General features: G+C 43.6%; 2 protein-coding genes across 2 annotated transcripts; both read left to right on the top strand.

Moving 5' to 3' along the window:
* The first annotated feature begins 363 nt into the window (after positions 1-363).
* LOC129020814 (putative methyl-CpG-binding domain protein 3-like 5) lies at positions 364-2,816 on the top strand. Its single transcript, XM_054465649.2, has 2 exons — positions 364-442; positions 2,054-2,816. The coding sequence occupies exons 1-2, from the start codon at positions 398-400 to the stop codon at positions 2,633-2,635; spliced, it is 627 nt and encodes a 208-aa protein (XP_054321624.2). The 5' UTR covers positions 364-397; the 3' UTR covers positions 2,636-2,816.
* Positions 2,817-8,079: 5,263 nt separating this feature from the next.
* LOC129020815 (putative methyl-CpG-binding domain protein 3-like 5) lies at positions 8,080-10,366 on the top strand. Its single transcript, XM_054465650.2, has 2 exons — positions 8,080-8,173; positions 9,785-10,366. Exons 1-2 carry the CDS (start codon positions 8,129-8,131, stop codon positions 10,364-10,366), a joined length of 627 nt encoding a protein of 208 aa, XP_054321625.2. The 5' UTR covers positions 8,080-8,128.
* The last annotated feature ends 9,096 nt before the right edge of the window (positions 10,367-19,462 follow it).

Here is a 19,462-nt window from a genome sequence, read left to right as displayed (position 1 = left end):
GCTGGGATTACAGGAGTGAGCCACCGCACCCGGCCGACAATTCCATTCTTCTTTCCGTAGAATGCTTTCAAAGATGTTTGAAAGAATGGGAGGAAAAGGAAACATATCTAAAATGCTGATATTAACTGTAAATACCACCCCGCCACACACATGGATTAAATTCTTTTTCTACTAACACTCAGTGTTGGTAACACCATGTTGGTTTCTGTGTAAAGATTTAGAAATGCTTCAAATCCAATGGGCGGAGACAGGGTGTCCCTGTGGATTATCCACTGATTGCATTATCACTCCCTTCCTCTATAAAAGAGGAGCCAGATGCAGAAGCCACTGCATTTTCCGGCAAGCCAAGGACTGTCTGCATCTCAGGAGTGGGGTCAGCAGGAGGAACTCTACAGCTATGGGAGAGCCTGCGTTCACCTCTTTTCCAAGCCCGCTTATTCTGGTGAGTATGGGATCCTTATTGACTATTGACCGAAATAATGTCCATTTGTATTCCTTTTTCTTTCTGTAAAACATCTTTACAGTTATTAGCAAGTCATTCTCAAAACTAGATGCTATCTCGTGGAAACTTATACCCTAGGTGTTAATATTTGTTGAGTAATATTCCAGGTATTCTAATTTTTTGGCCATGGAACTATCTGGGGATAATAGCCCCGATTTTTTAAAAGTCCAACAACATCACTAAGAAGGAAAACAGGTATTATTTGGCCTTGCAGTCTTCAAATTGTCTCCCTCTCTGGAAAGTTCTTGAACTAGAAATTGCTTGGTCCCTTTAAAAAAAATTTAGTTCTCTGGTTCAATATAATGATCGGTTAGTCCCTCCCTAAACTCACTGTCACGATTCATTGTAGTGGATTTCTTTCTTTTCTGTTTCTCTGTTTCTCTCCCTCCATCCCTCTCTGTCTCTCCCTTCTTCTTCATCATGGAACTTAATTCTATCTGATACCCTATCAGAAATTTGTTTTTAGTGTGTTTATTATGTCTTCCTTCTCACCAAGATGAAAATCAACAGAGCGGTGATTTCTGAAGTTTACTTCTGGATCAGGGGTTCTACTGCACAGCTTGGCACATCATAAGTGCCCTGTAACTAAGGAGACTAAATACTTTTCCCTCCAAAGGGGAACACCTTGGGTAGTGTAAGGGGTAGTTTTAATCTTAATGCAGGACAACAGAAATGAAATGAGAAGGACAGAAATGAAGGCTTTAAAATAGAAAGTGCCCTGATAAAGTCTGTATTTGAAACCGCTTTATGAGACTAGAGTCTTCCAATTGAGTTAGAGCAAGAAAGGATGTCAAATCTTAGGAGGCACTTAATCATCTTTCTCAGTATGTCATCCAAAGATTCTCTCATGACATAACTCTAGTTAATTGAGCTTATTAGAAACAGAAAGCGACACGGCGTTTCTGAGGTTTTTCTCCATGAGCAGGAGGCGTTCAGGTGAAGGTGGGATCTGGGTGTGGCAATGAGTATGTGAGGGTTGGCGAGTGCACCATTTCTTTGGAGACCAGAGTCAAGGAGCTATGAAAATGATGTTGTGTCCTGAAGCACAGCAGAAAGAAATACAGAGAAATGTGAGGTCTTGGTTAACAGGGAAGTCTGGGATCCCGGTGTCTTGTTGGGGATGGGTTAGGAGGCACCAGCATGTGTGTAGCTGACAGTGGCAGGGAAGAGAAGAGAGGGGTGTCCTCTGAGGAGGATGAGGAGGGACAAGGTCTGGAACTGGTCCCGGGTCATGACCTTGAGCATTTAGTCCTTGACTCGCATGAGCCCGATGAGGTCCCAGGACCCAGTGTCAATGCCTGGAGTCTCTGCCAGCAGCAGCAGCATCACAGAGAGAAATGCAGAGTCCAGAGTCCACCCCAGACTGACTTGGGTTCAGGTCCAGAGATCTGAGTTTAACAAACCCTGATGATGTACGCTGCCATTTGAGACACATTTCCCCAGAAAGAGAGGCTGGTGGGAAGATTCCACTGAGCTGAGAGAAGCCCCCCAGAGCTGATCTTCTCCTTTCTCCATTTGGGTGAAATCTCACATTTTCTTTTCTTTTGAAAGGGGAAGCTCAAAAGAAACATGATGCCCTGGGCTTTACAGAAGAAACGAGAAATCCACATGGCCAAGGCCCATCGGAGACGAGCTGCGAGGTCTGCTCTCCCCATGAGACTCGCCAGCTGCATCTTCCAGAGGCCGGTGACAAAGATCAGCTCTCATGCTGACAACCAGGTCAGACACAGAAAAGGGGAGGAGCTCCTGGAGAAGCCGCAGCAACTCTGCGCCTACCGGAGACTGCAGGCCCTGCAGCCCTGCAGCAGCCAAGGAGAAGGTTCAAGTCCACTGCATTTGGAGAGCGTCTTAAATATCCTTGCACTGGGGATGGCCGGTGCATCTCTGGACAGAGCTGGTGCTGAGCGTGTGCACAGCCGGCCTGAGCCCACCCCTGGGCAGTTTCCAGCTGTGGCAGGGGGGCCAACCCCAGGAGTGGGTTGTCAGCTCTCACCGCCCCTCTCTGGCCAGTTGGTGACTCCTACAGATATCCGGAGACAGGCCAGGAGGGTGAAGAAAGCCAGGGAGAGACTGGCCAAGGCCTTGCAGGCAGACAGGCTGGCCAGGCAGGCAAAAATGCTGACAGGTGGATGAAGTGCAGGAGGAGGGGGTGCTGAGAAGCTGTGGGGTGTGGCCCCGGAGTTGGGGGGTGAGTCAGCGGGGACAGTCCTGGGTTTTGAATCCCTATCTTTTAATGCCCGTCCTCTTTTCTGCTATGAATTGTCACACTGTGTACTTCCCCACCTGTTCTTTATTAAACGCATTTGAAAGGCAACAAGTGTAAGGAGTGGATGGTTTTGTCGTGAGAAATTGGGTTTCGTAAGGCAAAGAAGGAGACCTTTATATGTCATTGTACACCTCAATGTCTGTTTACCATTATTTTTATTAGTTTTTCGTTTCTTTTCTGTTTTTTTTTTTTTTTTTTTTGAGACGGAGATTCCCTCTTGTTGCCCAGGCTGGAGTGCAATGGCGTGATCTCAGCTCACCGTAACCCCTGCCTCCCGTGTTCAAGCGATTCTCCTGCCTCAGCCTCCCGAGTAGCTGGGATTACAGGCATGCACCACCACGCCTGGCTAATTTTGTATTTTTGGTAGAGATGGGGGTTTCACCATGTTGGTCAGGCTGGTCTCAAACTCCTGACCTCAGGTGATCCGCCTGCTTTGGCCTCCCAAAGTGCTGGGATTACAGGTGTGAGCCATTGTGCCTGGCCTGATTTTAATTAGTTTTTCTACTAAATTCTAATTTAATTTTAAATGAAATTCTAAAAAATAAAATTAAATTATATACTTTTTAAGTGATATGATTACATTACATAACTTAATGAAGTACACTGATTTTAACATTAAATTTTTATTTTGAAATTACATTTTCATTTTTATTTTTTAGATTCAGGGGTACATGTATTTGTTGATTTTATTAATATATTTTGCTTAATGGCATGGATTGGGTTTCTAGGGTACTCGTTACTCAAATGGTGAACATTGTATACAAAAGGTAATTTTTTTTTGTTTTTACAAAAGATAATGTTTCAACCAAGAAGTAGTTAAATTATTCTATGGTGAAGGATCATTTAGTGTTTTGTAGTTACATTTTTCCTTTTTTTTTTTTTTTTTTGCTTTCTTTCATTATTTATTTATTTATTTATTTATTTATTGAGAGAGAGAGTCTTGCTCTGTCACCAGGCTGGAGTGCAATGGCACGATCTTAACTCACTTCACCCTCTGCCTCCTGGGTTCAAGCGATTCTCCTGCCTCAGCCTCCCAAGTAGCTGGGACTACAAGCGCCCACCACCATGCCTAGCCAATTTTTGTATTTTTAATAGAGACAGTGTTTTGCCATGTTGACCAGTCTGGTCTCGAACTCCTGACCTCAGGTGACCTGCCCACCTCGGCCTCCCCAAGTGCTGGGATTACAGGCGTGAGCCACCGCGCCCGGCCTATATGTGGATTTTCAACTGCTGGTGGTGTGGGGTCAATGTCCGGACCCCCAAGATGTTCAAGGTTCAACTGTATATGCTGATAAAAGTGTCAATTCAGTAAGAAGAAACAAAACTATGACAATGTACTCATGAAACCACGGAGCCCAGAAATATAAGAAGATGAACAAAATTTAAGGCGGAAAATAGATGGTTTTACAAGAGCTGGAGACATCAATATTGCTCTTGCAATAATGCATAGACCCAATAGACAGCGGATTAATCATGAAATGGGGGATTTGAATAAACCATAGACCAACTTGGATGCAAAGCCTACGTAGAGTACTTCATTTGACAACAGCGGAGTGGTCACCCCACTCAAGTGCAATGGAACATTATCCAGGATAGACTATATGTTAGGCCACGGGACAGGTCACAGCAAATTAAAAAAAAAAAAACGGAAACTATACAAAGTATCTTCTAAGATTGCTCTAGAAAGAAGCTAGAAATTCACAATACAAAGAATGCTGGAAAATTCAGATATGTGGAAATTAAATAGCAGGCTCATAAACAACCAACGGTTTAAAGAAGAATGCACGGCTGGGCGCGGTGGCTCATGCCTGTAATCCCAGCACCTTGGGAGTCCGAGGCGGTTGGACCACCTGAGGTCAGGAGTTCAAGACCAGCCTGGCCAACATGGTGAAACCCGATCTCTACTAAAAGTACAAAAATTAGCCGGGCGTGGTGGCCTGTGCCTATAATCCCAGCTACTTGGGGCGGGGGTGGGCTGAGGCAGGAGAATGGCGTGAACCCAGGAGGTAGAGGTTGCAGTGAGCCGAGATCGCGCCACTGCACTCCACAGCCTGGGCAACAGAGTGAGACTCCATCTGAAAAAAACAAAACAAAAGAAGAAAGAAGGCACAAGTGAAATTAGAAAATACCTTGAGAGAAATGAAATTGGAAACACAACATATCAACGTCTGTGAGATTCTGTAGAAACATTGCTCGCAAATTTAAACCTTTAACAGGTTTCTTCAAAAAAGAAAGAAGTTATCAAATTAATAATCTAACTTTTAATCTCAAGGAACTACAAAAAGAATAGCAAAGTAAATTAAAAGCAGGCAGAGAGAAAGAAATAAAGATTAGAATGAATACACATGAAATACAGAATATAAAAACCACAGAGAAAATCAGCGAAACCACAAGTTGGTTCTTCAAGATTGGCAAACTGACAAACCTTAAAGTAGGCTGTCCTCGATGACAGAGGGCAAATGCAAATAAATAAATTAGAGATGAACATGGAGACACTCTTACTGACCTTGCAGAAATAAAAAAGGAGAATATAATGAAGTATACATGAATAAATTCTGTAATGTAGATGAGCAAATTCCTTAAAATGCACAAATTATTAAAACAGATCCAAGAAGGCCGGGTGTGATGGCTCATGACTGTAATCCCAGCACTTTGGTAGGCTGAGGTGGGCAGATCACATGAGGCCAGTAGTTCGAGACCAGCCTGGCAACATGGTGAAACCCCATCTCTACTAAAAATACAAAAAATAGACAGGCGTGGTGGTGCACACCTGTAACCCTAGCTACACGGTGGCTGAGGCACGAGAATCGCTTGAACGGAGGAGGCAGAGGTTGCAGTGAGCCAAGATCGCACGATTGCACTCCAGCCTGGGCCACAGAGTGAGACCTTGTCTCAAAACAAAAACAAAAATAAAAAACAAAGCAAATTCAAGAAAAAATACAAAGTTTGAATAGATCTATAATATGAAAAAAGGTTGAATTAGCAAAAAAAAACAGTCCTACAAAGAAAAGCTCACAATTAGATGGCTTCACTAGTGAATCTGATCAAACCTTTAAAATCCCCCCAAAAATAGAAAAGGAGGGAACACATTGTAACTTATTCTATGAGGCCAGCATTTCACTGGTAACACACCAGACAAAGACATAACAAGAAAACTATAGACCAATACCTTTAAGATAACAGATTAAAAATCTCCAATAAAATATTAGCAAATCAAATCTAATAGCATATTTGAAAAATTATCTACCATGTCCAAATAGAAAATACCCCAGGAAAGCAAAGGACATTCAACTTAGTTAAATCAATCAATGTAATCTACCACACTAATAAAAGGAAGAAGGCTGGGTGTGGTGGCTGAGGCCTGTAATCCCAGCACTTTGGGAGGCCAAGGCAGGCATATCATGAGGTCAAGAGATCGAGACCATTCTGGCCAACAGGGTGAAACCCCGTCTCTACTAAAAGTACAAAAATTAGCTGGGCGTGGTGGCACTTGCCTGTAGTCCCAGCTACTCGGGAGGCTGAGGCAGGAGAATCGCTTAAACCCGGGAGGCAGAGCTTGCAGTGACCTGAGAGCATGCCACTGCACTCCAGCCTGGGAAACAGAGGGAGACGCTCTCTAAATAAATAAATAAATAAATGATTTCTGATTTCCTGGCCCCTCCCATCGGCATCCTGAGACACTGGTCTGGAAGGCGCCCAGGTGTGAAAACACTCCCAGGTGTGTTTTCTGCAAACCAAGGTTCAAAACCACAGACTCCAAACCAACCAGGGAAGTGGTGTGTCATCCTTGGCTCTCCTTTTGGCCTCTGGGGGATTGTAAAATTCCTATAGCCCAGGCTGCATCCAACATCAGTGGAATAAAAATGTATAGGGGTGGGTGCTACCATTAGTTTTTCAAACTCTCCAGGAGATTCCAATGTACGTTCAGGTTGGTATACAAATAAAGTACATTTCTTCCCATTTAAACTCTCACTGGCTATACGTGAATGGTATGATTGCTCCATAGCTGTGTCTGCACTTGGCATTGCTATTTTTTCATTTTAGCCAAACAGAAGTGTATACGAGTATCTCATAGTGATTTTTCACCAGCGTTTACCTGAAGCTAAACAGAATTTGGACATGTGTTCAGGATTGTATTGTCCATTTATTTATTCTCTCTTCAGCAGTGCCTACTGAAGTTTTTCACCCATTTTGCACGTAAATTTTTCGTATTTTTTTCATTCGATGGACATCTTTCTATTCTGTATTCTGGCTTGATGTACTTTACTGGATGCACATCATGCAAATATCTTTTCCAATATGATTTTCTAACACCCATTTCTCGCTGCATTTTCATTAATAGGAGATCTTTCTTTTTTTTTTTTTTTAGATGGAGTCTCACACTGTCGCCTAGGCTAGAGTGCAGTATAGTGTATCTGTATATTGGAGTTTGCAGGGGAGGCATCGGTACATTGAAATTGCCACAATATGATTAAATACGTAAGCTAATTGTGTCTCAAACTTCCTAGCCCCAGGTCCAAATTGGCAAAATAGCCAGCATCTGTCTGCCTCTTCAAAGATCAAACCAGGAAGATTTATACAATGAAAAGATCGTGAAAAATAATAAGAAAAAACTCAGTAGTCACTCCATAGACCAAGGCTACTGAGATTGTATTTCTTTTTTATTAGGTATGTTTATTTATTAGGTATTTTTCTTTTTCTTTGTTCTCTCTTTTTTTTTGAGACGGAGTCTCACTCTGTCGCCCAGGCTGGAGTGTAGTGGTTCAATCTCAGCTCACTGCAACTTTTGCCTCCCGGGTTCACACCATTCTCCTGCCTCAGCCTCCCGAGTAGCTGGGATTACAGGCGTGCACCATCATGCCCAGATGATTTTGTATTTTTAGTAGAGACGGGGTTTCTCCATGTTGAGGCTGCTCTCGAACTCCTGACCTCAGGTGATCCGCCCGCCTCGGCCTCTCAAAGGGCTGGGATTACAGGAGTGAGCCACCGCACCCGGCCGACAATTCCATTCTTCTTTCCGTAGAATGCTTTCAAAGATGTTTGAAAGAATGGGAGGAAAAGGAAACATATCTAAAATGCTGATATTAACTGTAAATACCACCCCGCCACACACATGGATTAAATTCTTTTTCTACTAACACTCAGTGTTGGTAACACCATGTTGGTTTCTGTATAAAGATTTAGAAATGCTTCAAATCCAATGGGCGGAGACAGGGTGTCCCTGTGGATTATCCACTGATTGCATTATCACTCCCTTCCTCTATAAAAGAGGAGCCAGATGCAGAAGCCACTGCATTTTCCGGCAAGCCAAGGGCTGTCTGCATCTCAGGAGTGGGGTCAGCAGGAGGAACTCTACAGCTATGGGAGAGCCTGCGTTCACCTCTTTTCCAAGCCCGCTTATTCTGGTGAGTATGGGATCCTTATTGACTATTGACCGAAATAACGTCCATTTGTATTCCTTTTTCTTTCTGTAAAACATCTTTACAGTTATTAGCAAGTCGTTCTCAAAACTAGATGCTATCTCGTGGAAACTTATACCCTAGGTGTTAATATTTGTTGAGTAATATTCCAGGTATTCTAATTTTTTGGCCATGGAACTATCTGGCGATAATAGCCCCGATTTTTTAAAAGTCCAACAACATCACTAAGAAGGAAAAGAGGTATTATTTGGCCCTGCAGTCTTCAAATTGTCTCCCTCTCTGGAAAGTTCTTGAACCAGAAATTGCTTGGTCCCTTTGAAAAAAATTTAGTTCTCTGGTTCAATATAATGATCGGTTAGTCCCTCCCTAAACTCACTGTCACGATTCATTGTAGTGAATTTCTTTCTTTTCTGTTTCTCTGTTTCTCTCCCTCCATCCCTCTCTGTCTCTCCCTTCTTTTTCATCATGGAACTTAATTCTATCTGATACCCTATCAGAAATTTGTTTTTAGTGTGTTTATTATGTCTTCCTTCTCACCAAGATGAAAATCAACAGAGTGGTGATTTCTGAAGTTTACTTCTGGATCAGGGGTTCTAGTGCACAGCTTGGCACATCATAAGTGCCCTGTAACTAAGGAGACTAAATACTTTTCCCTCCAAAGGGGAACACCTTGGGTCCTGTAAGGGGTAGTTTTAATCTTAATGCAGGACAACAGAAATGAAATGAGAAGGACAGAAATGAAGGCTTTAAAATAGAAAGTGCACTGATAAAGTCTGTATTTGAAACCGCTTTATGAGACTAGAGTCTTCCAATTGAGTTAGAGCAAGAAAGGATGTCAAATCTTAGGAGGCACTTAATCACCTTTCTCAGTATGTCATCCAAAGATTCTCTCATGGTATAACTCTAGTTAATTGAGCTTATTAGAAACAGAAAGCGACATGGCGTTTCTGAGGTTTTTCTCCATGAGCAGGAGGCGTTCAGGTGAAGGTGGGATCTGGGTGTGGCAGTGAGTATGTGAGGGTTGGCGAGTGCACCATTTCTTTGGAGACCAGAGTCAAGGAGCTATGAAAATGATGTTGTGTCCTGAAGCACAGCAGAAAGAAATACAGAGAAATGTGAGGTCTTGGTTAACAGGGAAGTCTGGGATCCCGTTGTCTTGTTGGGGATGGGTTAGGAGGCACCAGCATGTGTGTAGCTGACAGTGGCAGGGAAGAGAAGAGAGGGGTGTCCTCTGAGGAGGATGAGGAGGGACAAGGTCTGGAACCGGCCCTGGGTCATGACCTTGAGCATTTAGTCCTTGACTGGCATCAGCCCGATGAGGTCCCAGGACCCAGTGTCAATGCCTGGAGTCTCTGCCAGCAGCATCAGCATCACACGGAGAAATGCAGACTCCAGAGTCCACCCCAAACTGACTTCGGTTCAGTTCCAGAGATCTGAGTTTAACAAACCCTAATGATGTACACTGCCATTTGAGACACATTTCCCCAGAAAGAGAGGCTGGTGGGAAGATTCCACTGAGCTGAGAGAAGCCCCCCAGAGCTGATCTTCTCCTTTCTCCATTTGGGTGAAATCTCACATTTTCTTTTCTTTTGAAAGGGGAAGCTCAAAAGAAACATGATGCCCTGGGCTTTACAGAAGAAACGAGAAATCCACATGGCCAAGGCCCATCGGAGACGAGCTGCGAGGTCTGCTCTCCCCATGAGACTCACCAGCTGCATCTTCCAGAGGCCGGTGACAAAGATCAGCTCTCATGCTGACAACCAGGTCAGACACAGAAAAGGGGAGGAGCACCTGGAGAAGCCGCAGCAACTCTGTGCCTACCGGAGACTGCAGGCCCTGCAGCCCTGCAGCAGCCAAGGAGAAGGTTCAAGTCCACTGCATTTGGAGAGCGTCTTAAATATCCTCGCACTGGGGATGGCCGGTGCATCTCTGGACAGAGCTGGTGCTGAGCGTGTGCACAGCCGGCCCGAGCCCACCCCTGGGCAGTTTCCAGCTGTGGCAGGGGGGCCAACCCCAGGATTGGGTTGTCAGCTCTCACCGCCCCTCTCCGGCCAATTGGTGACTCCTACAGATATCCGGAGACAGGCCAGGAGGGTGAAGAAAGCCAGGGAGAGACTGGCCAAGGCCTTGCAGGCAGACAGGCTGGCCAGGCAGGCAAAAATGCTGACAGGTGGATGAAGTGCAGGAGCAGGGGGTGCTGAGAAGCTGTGGGTTGTGGCCCCGGAGTTGGGGGGTGAATCAGCGGGGACAGTCCTGGGTTTTGAATCCCTATCTTTTAATGCCCGTCCTCTTTTCTGCTATGAATTGTGACACTTTGTACTTCCCCACCTGTTCTTTATTAAACGCATTTGAAAGGCAACAAGTGTAAGGAGTGAATGGTTTTGTGGTGAGAAATTAGGTTTCGTAAGGCAAAGAAGGAGACCTTTATATGTCATTGTACACCTCAATGTCTGTTTACCATTATTTTTATTAGTTTTTCTTTTCTTTTTTTTTTGAGACGGAGTTTCCCTCTTGTTGCCCAGGCTGGAGTGCAATGGCGTGATCTCAGCTCACCACAACCCCTGCCTCCCGGGTTCAAGCGATTCTCCTGCCTCAGCCTCCAGAGTAGCTGGGATTACAGGCATGCACCACCACGCCTGGCTAATTTTGTATTTTTGGTAGAGATGGGGGTTTCACCATGTTGGTCAGGCTGGTCTCAAACTCCTGACCTCAGGTGATCCGCCTGCTTTGGCCTCCCAAAGTGCTGGGATTACAGGTGTGAGCCACTGTGCCTGGCCTGATTTTAATTAGTTTTTCTACTAAATTCTAATTTAATTTTAAATGAAATTCTAAAAAATTAAATTAAATTATATACTTTTTAAGTGATATGATTACATTACATAATTTAATAAAGTACACTGATTTTAACATTAGAGTTTTATTTTGAAATTACATTTTCATTTTTATTTTTTAGATTCAGGGGTGCATGTATTTGTTGATTTTATTAATATATTTTGCTTAATGGCATGGATTGGGTTTCTAGGGTACTCATTACTCAAACGGTGAACATTGTATACAAAAGGTAATTTTTTTTTGTTTTTACAAAAGATAATGTTTCAACCAAGAAGTAATTAAATTATTCTATGCTGAAGGATCATTTAGTGTTTGTAGTAACATTTTTCCATTTTTTTTACTTTCTTTTATGATTTATTTATTTATTTATTTATTTATTTATTTATTGAGAGAGAGAGTCTTGCTCTGTCACCAGGCTGGAGTGCAATGGCACGATCTCAGCTCACTTCAACCTCCGCCTCCTGGGTTCAAGCGATTCTCCTGCCTCAGCCTCCCAAGTAGCTGGGACTACAAGCACCCACCACCATGCCTAGCCAATGTTTGTATTTTTAATAGAGACAGTGTTTTGCCATGTTGACCAGTCTGGTCTCGAACTCCTGACCTCAGGTGACCTGCCCACCTCGGCCTCCCAAAGTGCTGAGATTACAGGCGTGAGCCACCGCGCCTGTCCTATATGTGGATTTTCAACTGCTGGTGGTGTGGGGTCAGTGCCCGGACCCCGAAGGTATTCAAGTTTCAACTGTATATGCTGATAAAAGTGTCAATTCAGTAAGAAGAAACAAAACTATGACAATGTACTCATGAAACCACGGAGCCCAGAAATATAAGAAGATGAACAAAATTTAAGGCAGAAAATAGATGGTTTTACAAGAGCTGGAGACATCAATATTGCTCTTGCAATAATGCATAGACCCAATAGACAGCGGATTAATCATGAAATGGGGGATTTGAATAAACTATAGACCAACTTGGATGCAAAGCCTACGTAGAGCACTTCATTTGACAACAGCGGAGTGGTCACACCTCTCAAGTGCAATGGAACATTATCCAGGATAGACCATATGTTAGGCCACGGGACAGGTCACAGCAAATTAAAAAAAAAACGGAAACTATACAAAGTATCTTCTAAGATTGCTCTAGAAAGAAGCTAGAAATTCACAATACAAAGAATGCTGGAAAATTCAGATATGTGGAAATTAAATAGCAGGCTCATAAACAACCAATGGTTTAAAGAAGAATGCACGGCTGGGCGCGGTGGCTCACGCCTGTAATCCCAGCACCTTGGGAGTCCGAGGCGGGTGGATCACCTGAGGTCAGGAGTTCAAGACCAGCCTGGCCAACATGGTGAAACCCGATCTCTACTAAAAGTACGAAAATTGGCCGGGCGTGGTGGCCTGTGCCTATAATCCCAGCTACTTGGGGCGGGGGTGGGCTGAGGCAGGAGAATGGCGTGAACCCAGGAGGTAGAGGTTGCAGTGAGCCGAGATCGCGCCACTGCACTCCACAGCCTGGGCAACAGAGTGAGACTCCATCTGAAAAAAACAAAACAAAACAAAAAAGAAGGCACAAGTGAAATTAGAAAATACCTTGAGAGAAATGAAATTGGAAACACAACATATCAACGTCTGTGAGATTCTGTAGAAACATTGCTCGCAAATTTAAACCTTTAACAGGTTTCTTCAAAAAAGAAAGAAGTTATCAAATTAATAATCTAACTTTTAATCTCAAGGAACTACAAAAAGAATAGCAAAGTAAATTAAAAGCAGGCAGAGAGAAAGAAATAAAGATTAGAATGAATACACATGAAATACAGAATATAAAAACCACAGAGAAAATCAGCGAAACCACAAGTTGGTTCTTCAAGATTGGCAAACTGACAAACCTTAAAGTAGGCTGTCCTCGATGACAGAGGGCAAATGCAAATAAATAAATTAGAGATGAACATGGAGACACTCTTACTGACCTTGCAGAAATAAAAAAGGAGAATATAATGAAGTATACATGAATAAATTCTGTAATGTAGATGAGCAAATTCCTTAAAATACACAAATTATTAAAACAGATCCAAGAAGGCCGGGTGTGATGGCTCATGACTGTAATCCCAGCACTTTGGTAGGCTGAGGTGGGCAGATCACATGAGGCCAGTAGTTCGAGAGCAGCCTGGCAACATGGTGAAACCCCATCTCTACTAAAAATACAAAAAATAGACAGGCGTGGTGGTGCACACCTGTAACCCCAGCTACTCGGTGGCTGAGGCACGAGAATCGCTTGAACGGAGGAGGCAGAGGTTGCAGTGAGCCAAGATCGCACGATTGCACTCCAGCCTGGGCCACAGAGTGAGATCTTGTCTCAAAACAAAAACAAAAATAAAAAACAAAGCAAATTCAAGAAAAAATACAAAGTTTTAATAGATCTATAATATGAAAAAAGGTTGAATTAGCAAATAAAAAAGTCCTACAAAGAAAAGCTCACAATTAGATGGCTTCACTAGTGAATCTGATCAAACCTTTAAAATCCCCCCAAAAATAGAAAAGGAGGGAACACACTGTAACTTATTCTATGAGGCCAGCATTTCACTGGTAATACACCAGACAAAGACATAACAAGAAAACTATAGACCAATACCTTTAAGATAACAGATTAAAAATCTCCAATAAAATACTAGCGAATCAAATCTAATAGCATATTTGAAAAATTATATACCATGTCCAAATAGAAAATACCCCAGGAAAGCAAAGGACATTCAACTTAGTTAAATCAATCAATGTAATCTACCACATTAATAAAAGGAAGAAGGCGGTGGCCCATGCCTGTAATCCCAGCACTTTGGGAGGCCGAGGCGGGCAGATCATGAGGTCAAGAGATCGAGACCATTCTGGCCAACATGGTGAAACCCCGTCTCTACTAAAAGTACAAAAATTAGCTGGGCGTGGTGGCGCTCGCCTGTAGTCCCAGCTACTCGGGAGGCTGAGGCAGGAGAATTGCTTCAATCTGGGAGGCGGAGGTTGCAGTGAGCCGAGATCGTGCCACTGCATTGCACTCCAGCCTGGTGACAGAGCGAGACTCCATCTCAAAGATAAATAAATAAATAAATAAAATAAAAATAAAAGGAAGAAAAAAATCATGATTTAAAAAAATGCAGCAGTTCATTTGATCAAATCCAATACTTTTTCATAAAAACACATTCAGATATAATAAGAGGGAACTTCCTTAACATGATAGAGGACATAAATGAGAAACCACAGCTAACATCATAATTGATAGCAAAAGACTGGCTGCTTCACCTCTAAGTCCAGTACAAAGACAAGGAGCCCATTTTCACTTCGTTATTAAACATTGTTCTGAAAGTTTTAGCTCGAAAAATTAGGCAAGAAAAGCAAATAAAAGGCATTCAAATTGGAAAGGAAGAAGTAAAATTATCCTGATTCCCAGATGACAAGATCCAATACACAGGCAATCTCAGAGAATCCACAAAAAATGATTAGAGCAAATTTTTAAGGCTCCAGGGTACAAGATCAATATGCAAAACTCAGTTGTGTTTCTATATACTTCAAACGAATTCTCCAAAGAGAAAATTAAGGAAATAATTTTATTTATAGTAACATCCAAAAGAGTAGAACACCTAGGTATGAACTTAACTTAAAAGGTGAGAGATTTGTACTAAAAACTAGAAAACATTGCTGAAAGTAATGAAGAAAGCTTAAATATATGAAAAGACATCCCATATCCATAGATCAGAGGACTTAGAATAATTAAGATTACAACACAACCCAAAGCAATGTATAGATTCAATGAAATCCTTATCAAAATCCCAGTGGCCCTTTTTGCAGAAATGGAGAAACTATCCTATAATTTATTAATATGTAGAATTTCAAGGTTTGAAACAATCTTGTCAAAGAAAAACAAAGTTGGAAAGCCCATATTTTCCAATTACCAAACTTAATACAGAAATTCTGTAATCATAGGTGTGATATTGAAATAAGGATAAGGTCATAAAACATAAAATAAGATAAGGTCATAGAACATAGAAATAAGGATAAGGGGTAGAATTGAGAGTCCAGAAATAAACCCATATCTATAGCTAACTGGTTTTTGACAAGGGCACGAAGACCATTCAATGGGGAAAAGACAGAGTCTCACTCTGTCACCCAGGCTGGAGAGCAGTGGCACAATCTCAGCTCACTGCAACCTCCGCCTCTTGGGTTCAAGTGATTCATGTGCCTTAGCCTCCCGAGTAGCTGGGATTACAGGGGCATTTCACCATGCTGGCTAATTTTTGTATTTTTAGTACAGAAGGGGTTTCACCATGTTGACCAGGCTGGTCTTGAACTCCTGATCTCAAGTGATCCACCAGCCTCAGCCTCCCAAAGTGAAAAAACAATATTTTTAACAAATGGTGCTCTTACAACTGGATATCCAAATGAAAAAGAATGAAGTTAGACCCCTACCTCATGTGGTATACGAAACTGAATGAAACAACAATTAACTGGATGTCAAAAAGTGCTGGCCTGCTGGAGTGTGAGAAGCCACGTGGGAGAGAAACAAGGCTTGGCAGTCTACAATTCATCACTCTGGTTGCCAACTTCCAACCACAAGATGAGTGAGTAACACTATCTTAGATCATCCATTCTTTGACCAACATGTGGAACTGAAGCACAAAACACAAACATCATTTCCTCCTTTGTCAGTCGTGTAAAAGGAATTGTTTCTCAGAAAACTTCCCATGCCCTGAAAGAGTGGTATTCAGTATGTGGATTGGCTGGCATCCCAGCTACTCCGGAGGCTGAGGTGGGAGGATCGCTTGAGCCCAGGAGGTCGAGGCTGCAGTGAGCTATAATCGTACCACTACACTCCAGTCTGGGTGACAGAGCAAGATCTTGACTCCAAAAATACTAAAAAATAAAAAAGTTTTTACAAACATTTGAGAACAGGAAATTAAAATTTTTAATAGTTTGGGGATAAATATTTAAATAATGTTTTATGTTCTAATATGCTTACTTTTCCATTTTTCAATATTTTTTGAACTGCCTTAATGTTCTGGGGAAACGGCATGTTGTAGGTGGTCAATAAATATTTCTTGAGTGAATGAATCTGTATTTTTTGGATGTCATAAATCATTCAGATTATAAGAGGGCAAAGTTATTTTGCAGTATATTTATGGGAATAGAGAACCATGCAGGTTTTTTTTTTTCTTCTTTCTTTTTGAGATGGAGTGTTGCCCAAGGCTGGAGTGTAATGGTGTGATTTCAGATCACTGTAACCTCTGCCTCCCGGGTTCAAGTGATTCTCCTGCCTCAGTCTCCCGAGTAGCTGGGATCACAGGTGCACACCACCACATCTGGCTAATTTTTGTATTATTATTAGTAGTAGTAGCAGTAGTTGTAGAGACAGGGTTTCACCATGTTGGCCAGGCTGGTCTGGACTCGAACTCCTGTCGTCATGTGATCCACCCGCCTCGGCCTCCCAAAGTGCTGGGTTTACAGGCGTGAGGCACCATGCCCGGCCGAGAACCATGCAGTTTTTATTGAATCTCCTTTCTCCCTCTGGTGAAGACAAATCAGACCACAGCGGTAAAAGACTGTGGCAAGTGTAGCTTGATGTTTATAGTAAGAAAAATCCATGTTGTGGGCCGGGCGCAGTGGCTAACGGCTGTAATCCCAGTACTTTGGGAGGCCGAGGCAGGTGGATCACATGACGACAGGAGTTCGAGACCAGCCTGACCAACATGGAGAAACCCCGTCTCTACTAAAAATTTTTGTTCCTACATTTTTGTTCCTACAAGGATGGGACGTGGTTGGCCTCATCTCCCGGGGACACCACGAGCGCTTTCCAGACTCCGGGTGATCGGGGAGCAGCTCCCAGTATGGCCTTAGCTAGTGTCTCCTCCTGTCCCATGTTAACGCATGGGCGCCCCATGATGAGGGCTAGTGACGGCCTCTACCTGGAGGCAACCGCCAGAATTGTGTTTATGAGGCGTTCTAGTTCTATGGAAATGAGAAACGGAATCTCCTGTCATCGTTCACAGAGTATTAGTGTCGTCCTCAGCCCCACAAAAGTCTGCCCAACAGATGGCAGTCCTCGGCCACCATGGTGTAGACAGGTGACTCCCAGGCTCCACACGCCCACCGGAGTCCATCGTACTTTTGTCCCGGGGAACAGTTCCGAGGCTGCGTAAGAGGAGCTCCCACTGAAGGGGCTCAGCTTTCAGCCTGCGGTGAATCTGGTATCAAAGCCAGAGTCTGTTGTTTCCATGTCGTGCTGAGCCTCCTCAGGGAAGTTCTCTGGCTTCAGATCCCTGTGGATAATTTCCTTCTGGAAGCCTCACTGCATGGAATATCCTATTTGCTGGAACTTGCCTCAGGCCTTTTCCCCCTTCAAGTAGGAGAATTCGAGGGTGAAGTCGGATAGCTCTCTCGAGCTGGCTTAATCCATGACTAGGAACAGCCTGTTCTCGGTGCCAGCCACGTGAGTCTGATGATCTTCGGGTGATTAAGGGCTTTCATCATATGGACCCTGCAGTACAGATGCTGGAGGCTGCAGAGGCCCTGCTGCCCTGTTGGGGTGACCTCCACAGCCATCTTGGTCCCAGTGAGAATGTGCTGGGCCAGCTGCCTTGACCTCTGCAAAGCTGCCCTGGCTGATGACCTTGAGGAGCCTATGATCATCAGTAAGGGTCTCCTCGGAGGCAGAAGTGGTCCCAAAGCCCTGCAGGGTGGTGACCTCCCAGCTACACATCTCAGCTAGGAATGCCAACTGAGAATACTATCCCTACAAACTTTGCTAATGAGGAACACGAATAACATGGCTGGAGGTGTCTGCTGACATGTGAGGGCGGCCTCTGGTCACCTCCATGCCAGGGACAATGTTCGAGGCCAACTCCACCATGGCTGCACCCAGGAGCCAGATGATGTCACCAGGAATCACCTCTCCCGGCCTCTTGGCTCTGCTGACTTCCCTCTGAGTTGATGTCATTCTCAGGTGGGCTCTTCCTTCAAGGTGACAAGATGGCACCCGCAGCCCCAGAAGCCTAATGGAAATAGATCTTCTCCTCCCAGATGTTTCCAAGACAACGACCTGACCTTTGGCACTGAGTGTGTCACATGAGCAGGCCTTAGCCAATCACTGTGGACAAAGAGGATGGGCTCTGCTGATTGGCCAGGTTGAGGTCATGTGGCCACTGTCTCCATGGAAACTTGGGAGCTGCTCAGCTGTTCTCAGTTGGGAGACGCTATGATGGCTGAGAGAGCAGGTTCAGGCTCGAAAGGTCACTACAACTGGATATCCAACTGCAGAATGACTTTGGACTCCTACCTCACAGGATATAGAAAAATGAATGAAACAACAGTTAACAAGGAGCCAGAAAGTTCTAGTCTAATGCAGTGTATGATACACAAAAATCAACTCAAAATTGATCAGTGTCGTAAAGATAAACCTTGAAACTAGAAAGCTTTTAGAAGCAAAGGGTAATTTTTTGTGATCCATATCTAAGGTCATAAAAACCCATAGTGATTTTAGAGATGACACCAAAAGTACAAGAAAAAAAGCAGATACATTTCAGTTCACTCTTTATTTTGTACACTCTATGAGTTTTAACAAATGTATAATAACCTGTACCCATCATTACTGTATCATACAGAATGGTTTCACTGCCCTGAAAATCCCCTGTACTCCACGGCTTTAGATAGAGGCCTGGCGGTGTGAGCCTCGTCATTGATGTTTTAGGTGGTGGGGAATGTAGGTGTTTTTCAGTTACTATCCTCTGCTTTAGGTCAGAAAAGAGAGGAATTCCCCACCTAGCCCCATGTTTTCATAAAACCATAAGTAATGAAGAAACCCAATACTGCAGGTGAAGAAATGAATCGTCAGGATATATTGATCCGTGGGATTACCATAGTAAAAATAACTAAGAAATAAGGAAGGAGATCACATTTTAGAACCCAACAATTCAGCTTGAATTCTGCGTGGATCTTGAGCTACTCATTTGGATTTTGTGAATTCAGTGTGAATGTTGTTTCCCAGGCAATGGAGGACGCATGCACTTACCGGTGCTCGTGCACACGGGATTGGCATGCAGATGTGTGCGGGCCGCACAGGGGATGTTCTGCAGCTGCCCTGGGCCCTGGGTGTGTGAGGCTGCCCCCCTGCCATGTTCAGCTTTAAAGGGTGTGATGCCGGAATGTTGTTGGCTGAGTCCTGAGTGGCATGAGCCCTTCTGATCCTGTTACCTCACACCTTGCCTGGCATCATCCCAAATGGCGTTTGTGCAAGTGGCTTATTGACACGGGCTTGGGACCAAATCCACCCAAGAGGAGGGGGTCCCTGGCGCCTTGCTATCTGTGGACTTGGATTAAATCATAGTGCCTGGGGGTGGAGAGGATGACCCTCAAATATGTTTTCCATCTCGTGTTTTTCTTCTAGATGCAGGACCCTAGATGCAGAGCC

This window comes from Pongo pygmaeus, chromosome 20 (genome assembly GCF_028885625.2).
Source record: "Pongo pygmaeus isolate AG05252 chromosome 20, NHGRI_mPonPyg2-v2.0_pri, whole genome shotgun sequence".
Classification (NCBI taxonomy): domain Eukaryota; kingdom Metazoa; phylum Chordata; class Mammalia; order Primates; family Hominidae; genus Pongo; species Pongo pygmaeus.
The sequence above is the reverse complement of the archived record's forward strand: the minus strand, read 5'-3'. Positions and strand labels throughout refer to the sequence as shown.

What these genes read in the sequence shown, in the direction of transcription:
- LOC129020814 (XM_054465649.2), top strand. Translation starts at nt 398, where the DNA reads ATGGGAGAGCCTGCGTTCACCTCTTTTCCAAGCCCGCTTATTCTG. An exon ending in TTCCAAGCCCGCTTATTCTG is followed by an intron (nt 443 to 2,053) that starts GTGAGTATGGGA and finishes TTCTTTTGAAAG; the next exon opens with GGGAAGCTCAAAAGAAACAT.
- LOC129020815 (XM_054465650.2), top strand. Translation starts at nt 8,129, where the DNA reads ATGGGAGAGCCTGCGTTCACCTCTTTTCCAAGCCCGCTTATTCTG. An exon ending in TTCCAAGCCCGCTTATTCTG is followed by an intron (nt 8,174 to 9,784) that starts GTGAGTATGGGA and finishes TTCTTTTGAAAG; the next exon opens with GGGAAGCTCAAAAGAAACAT.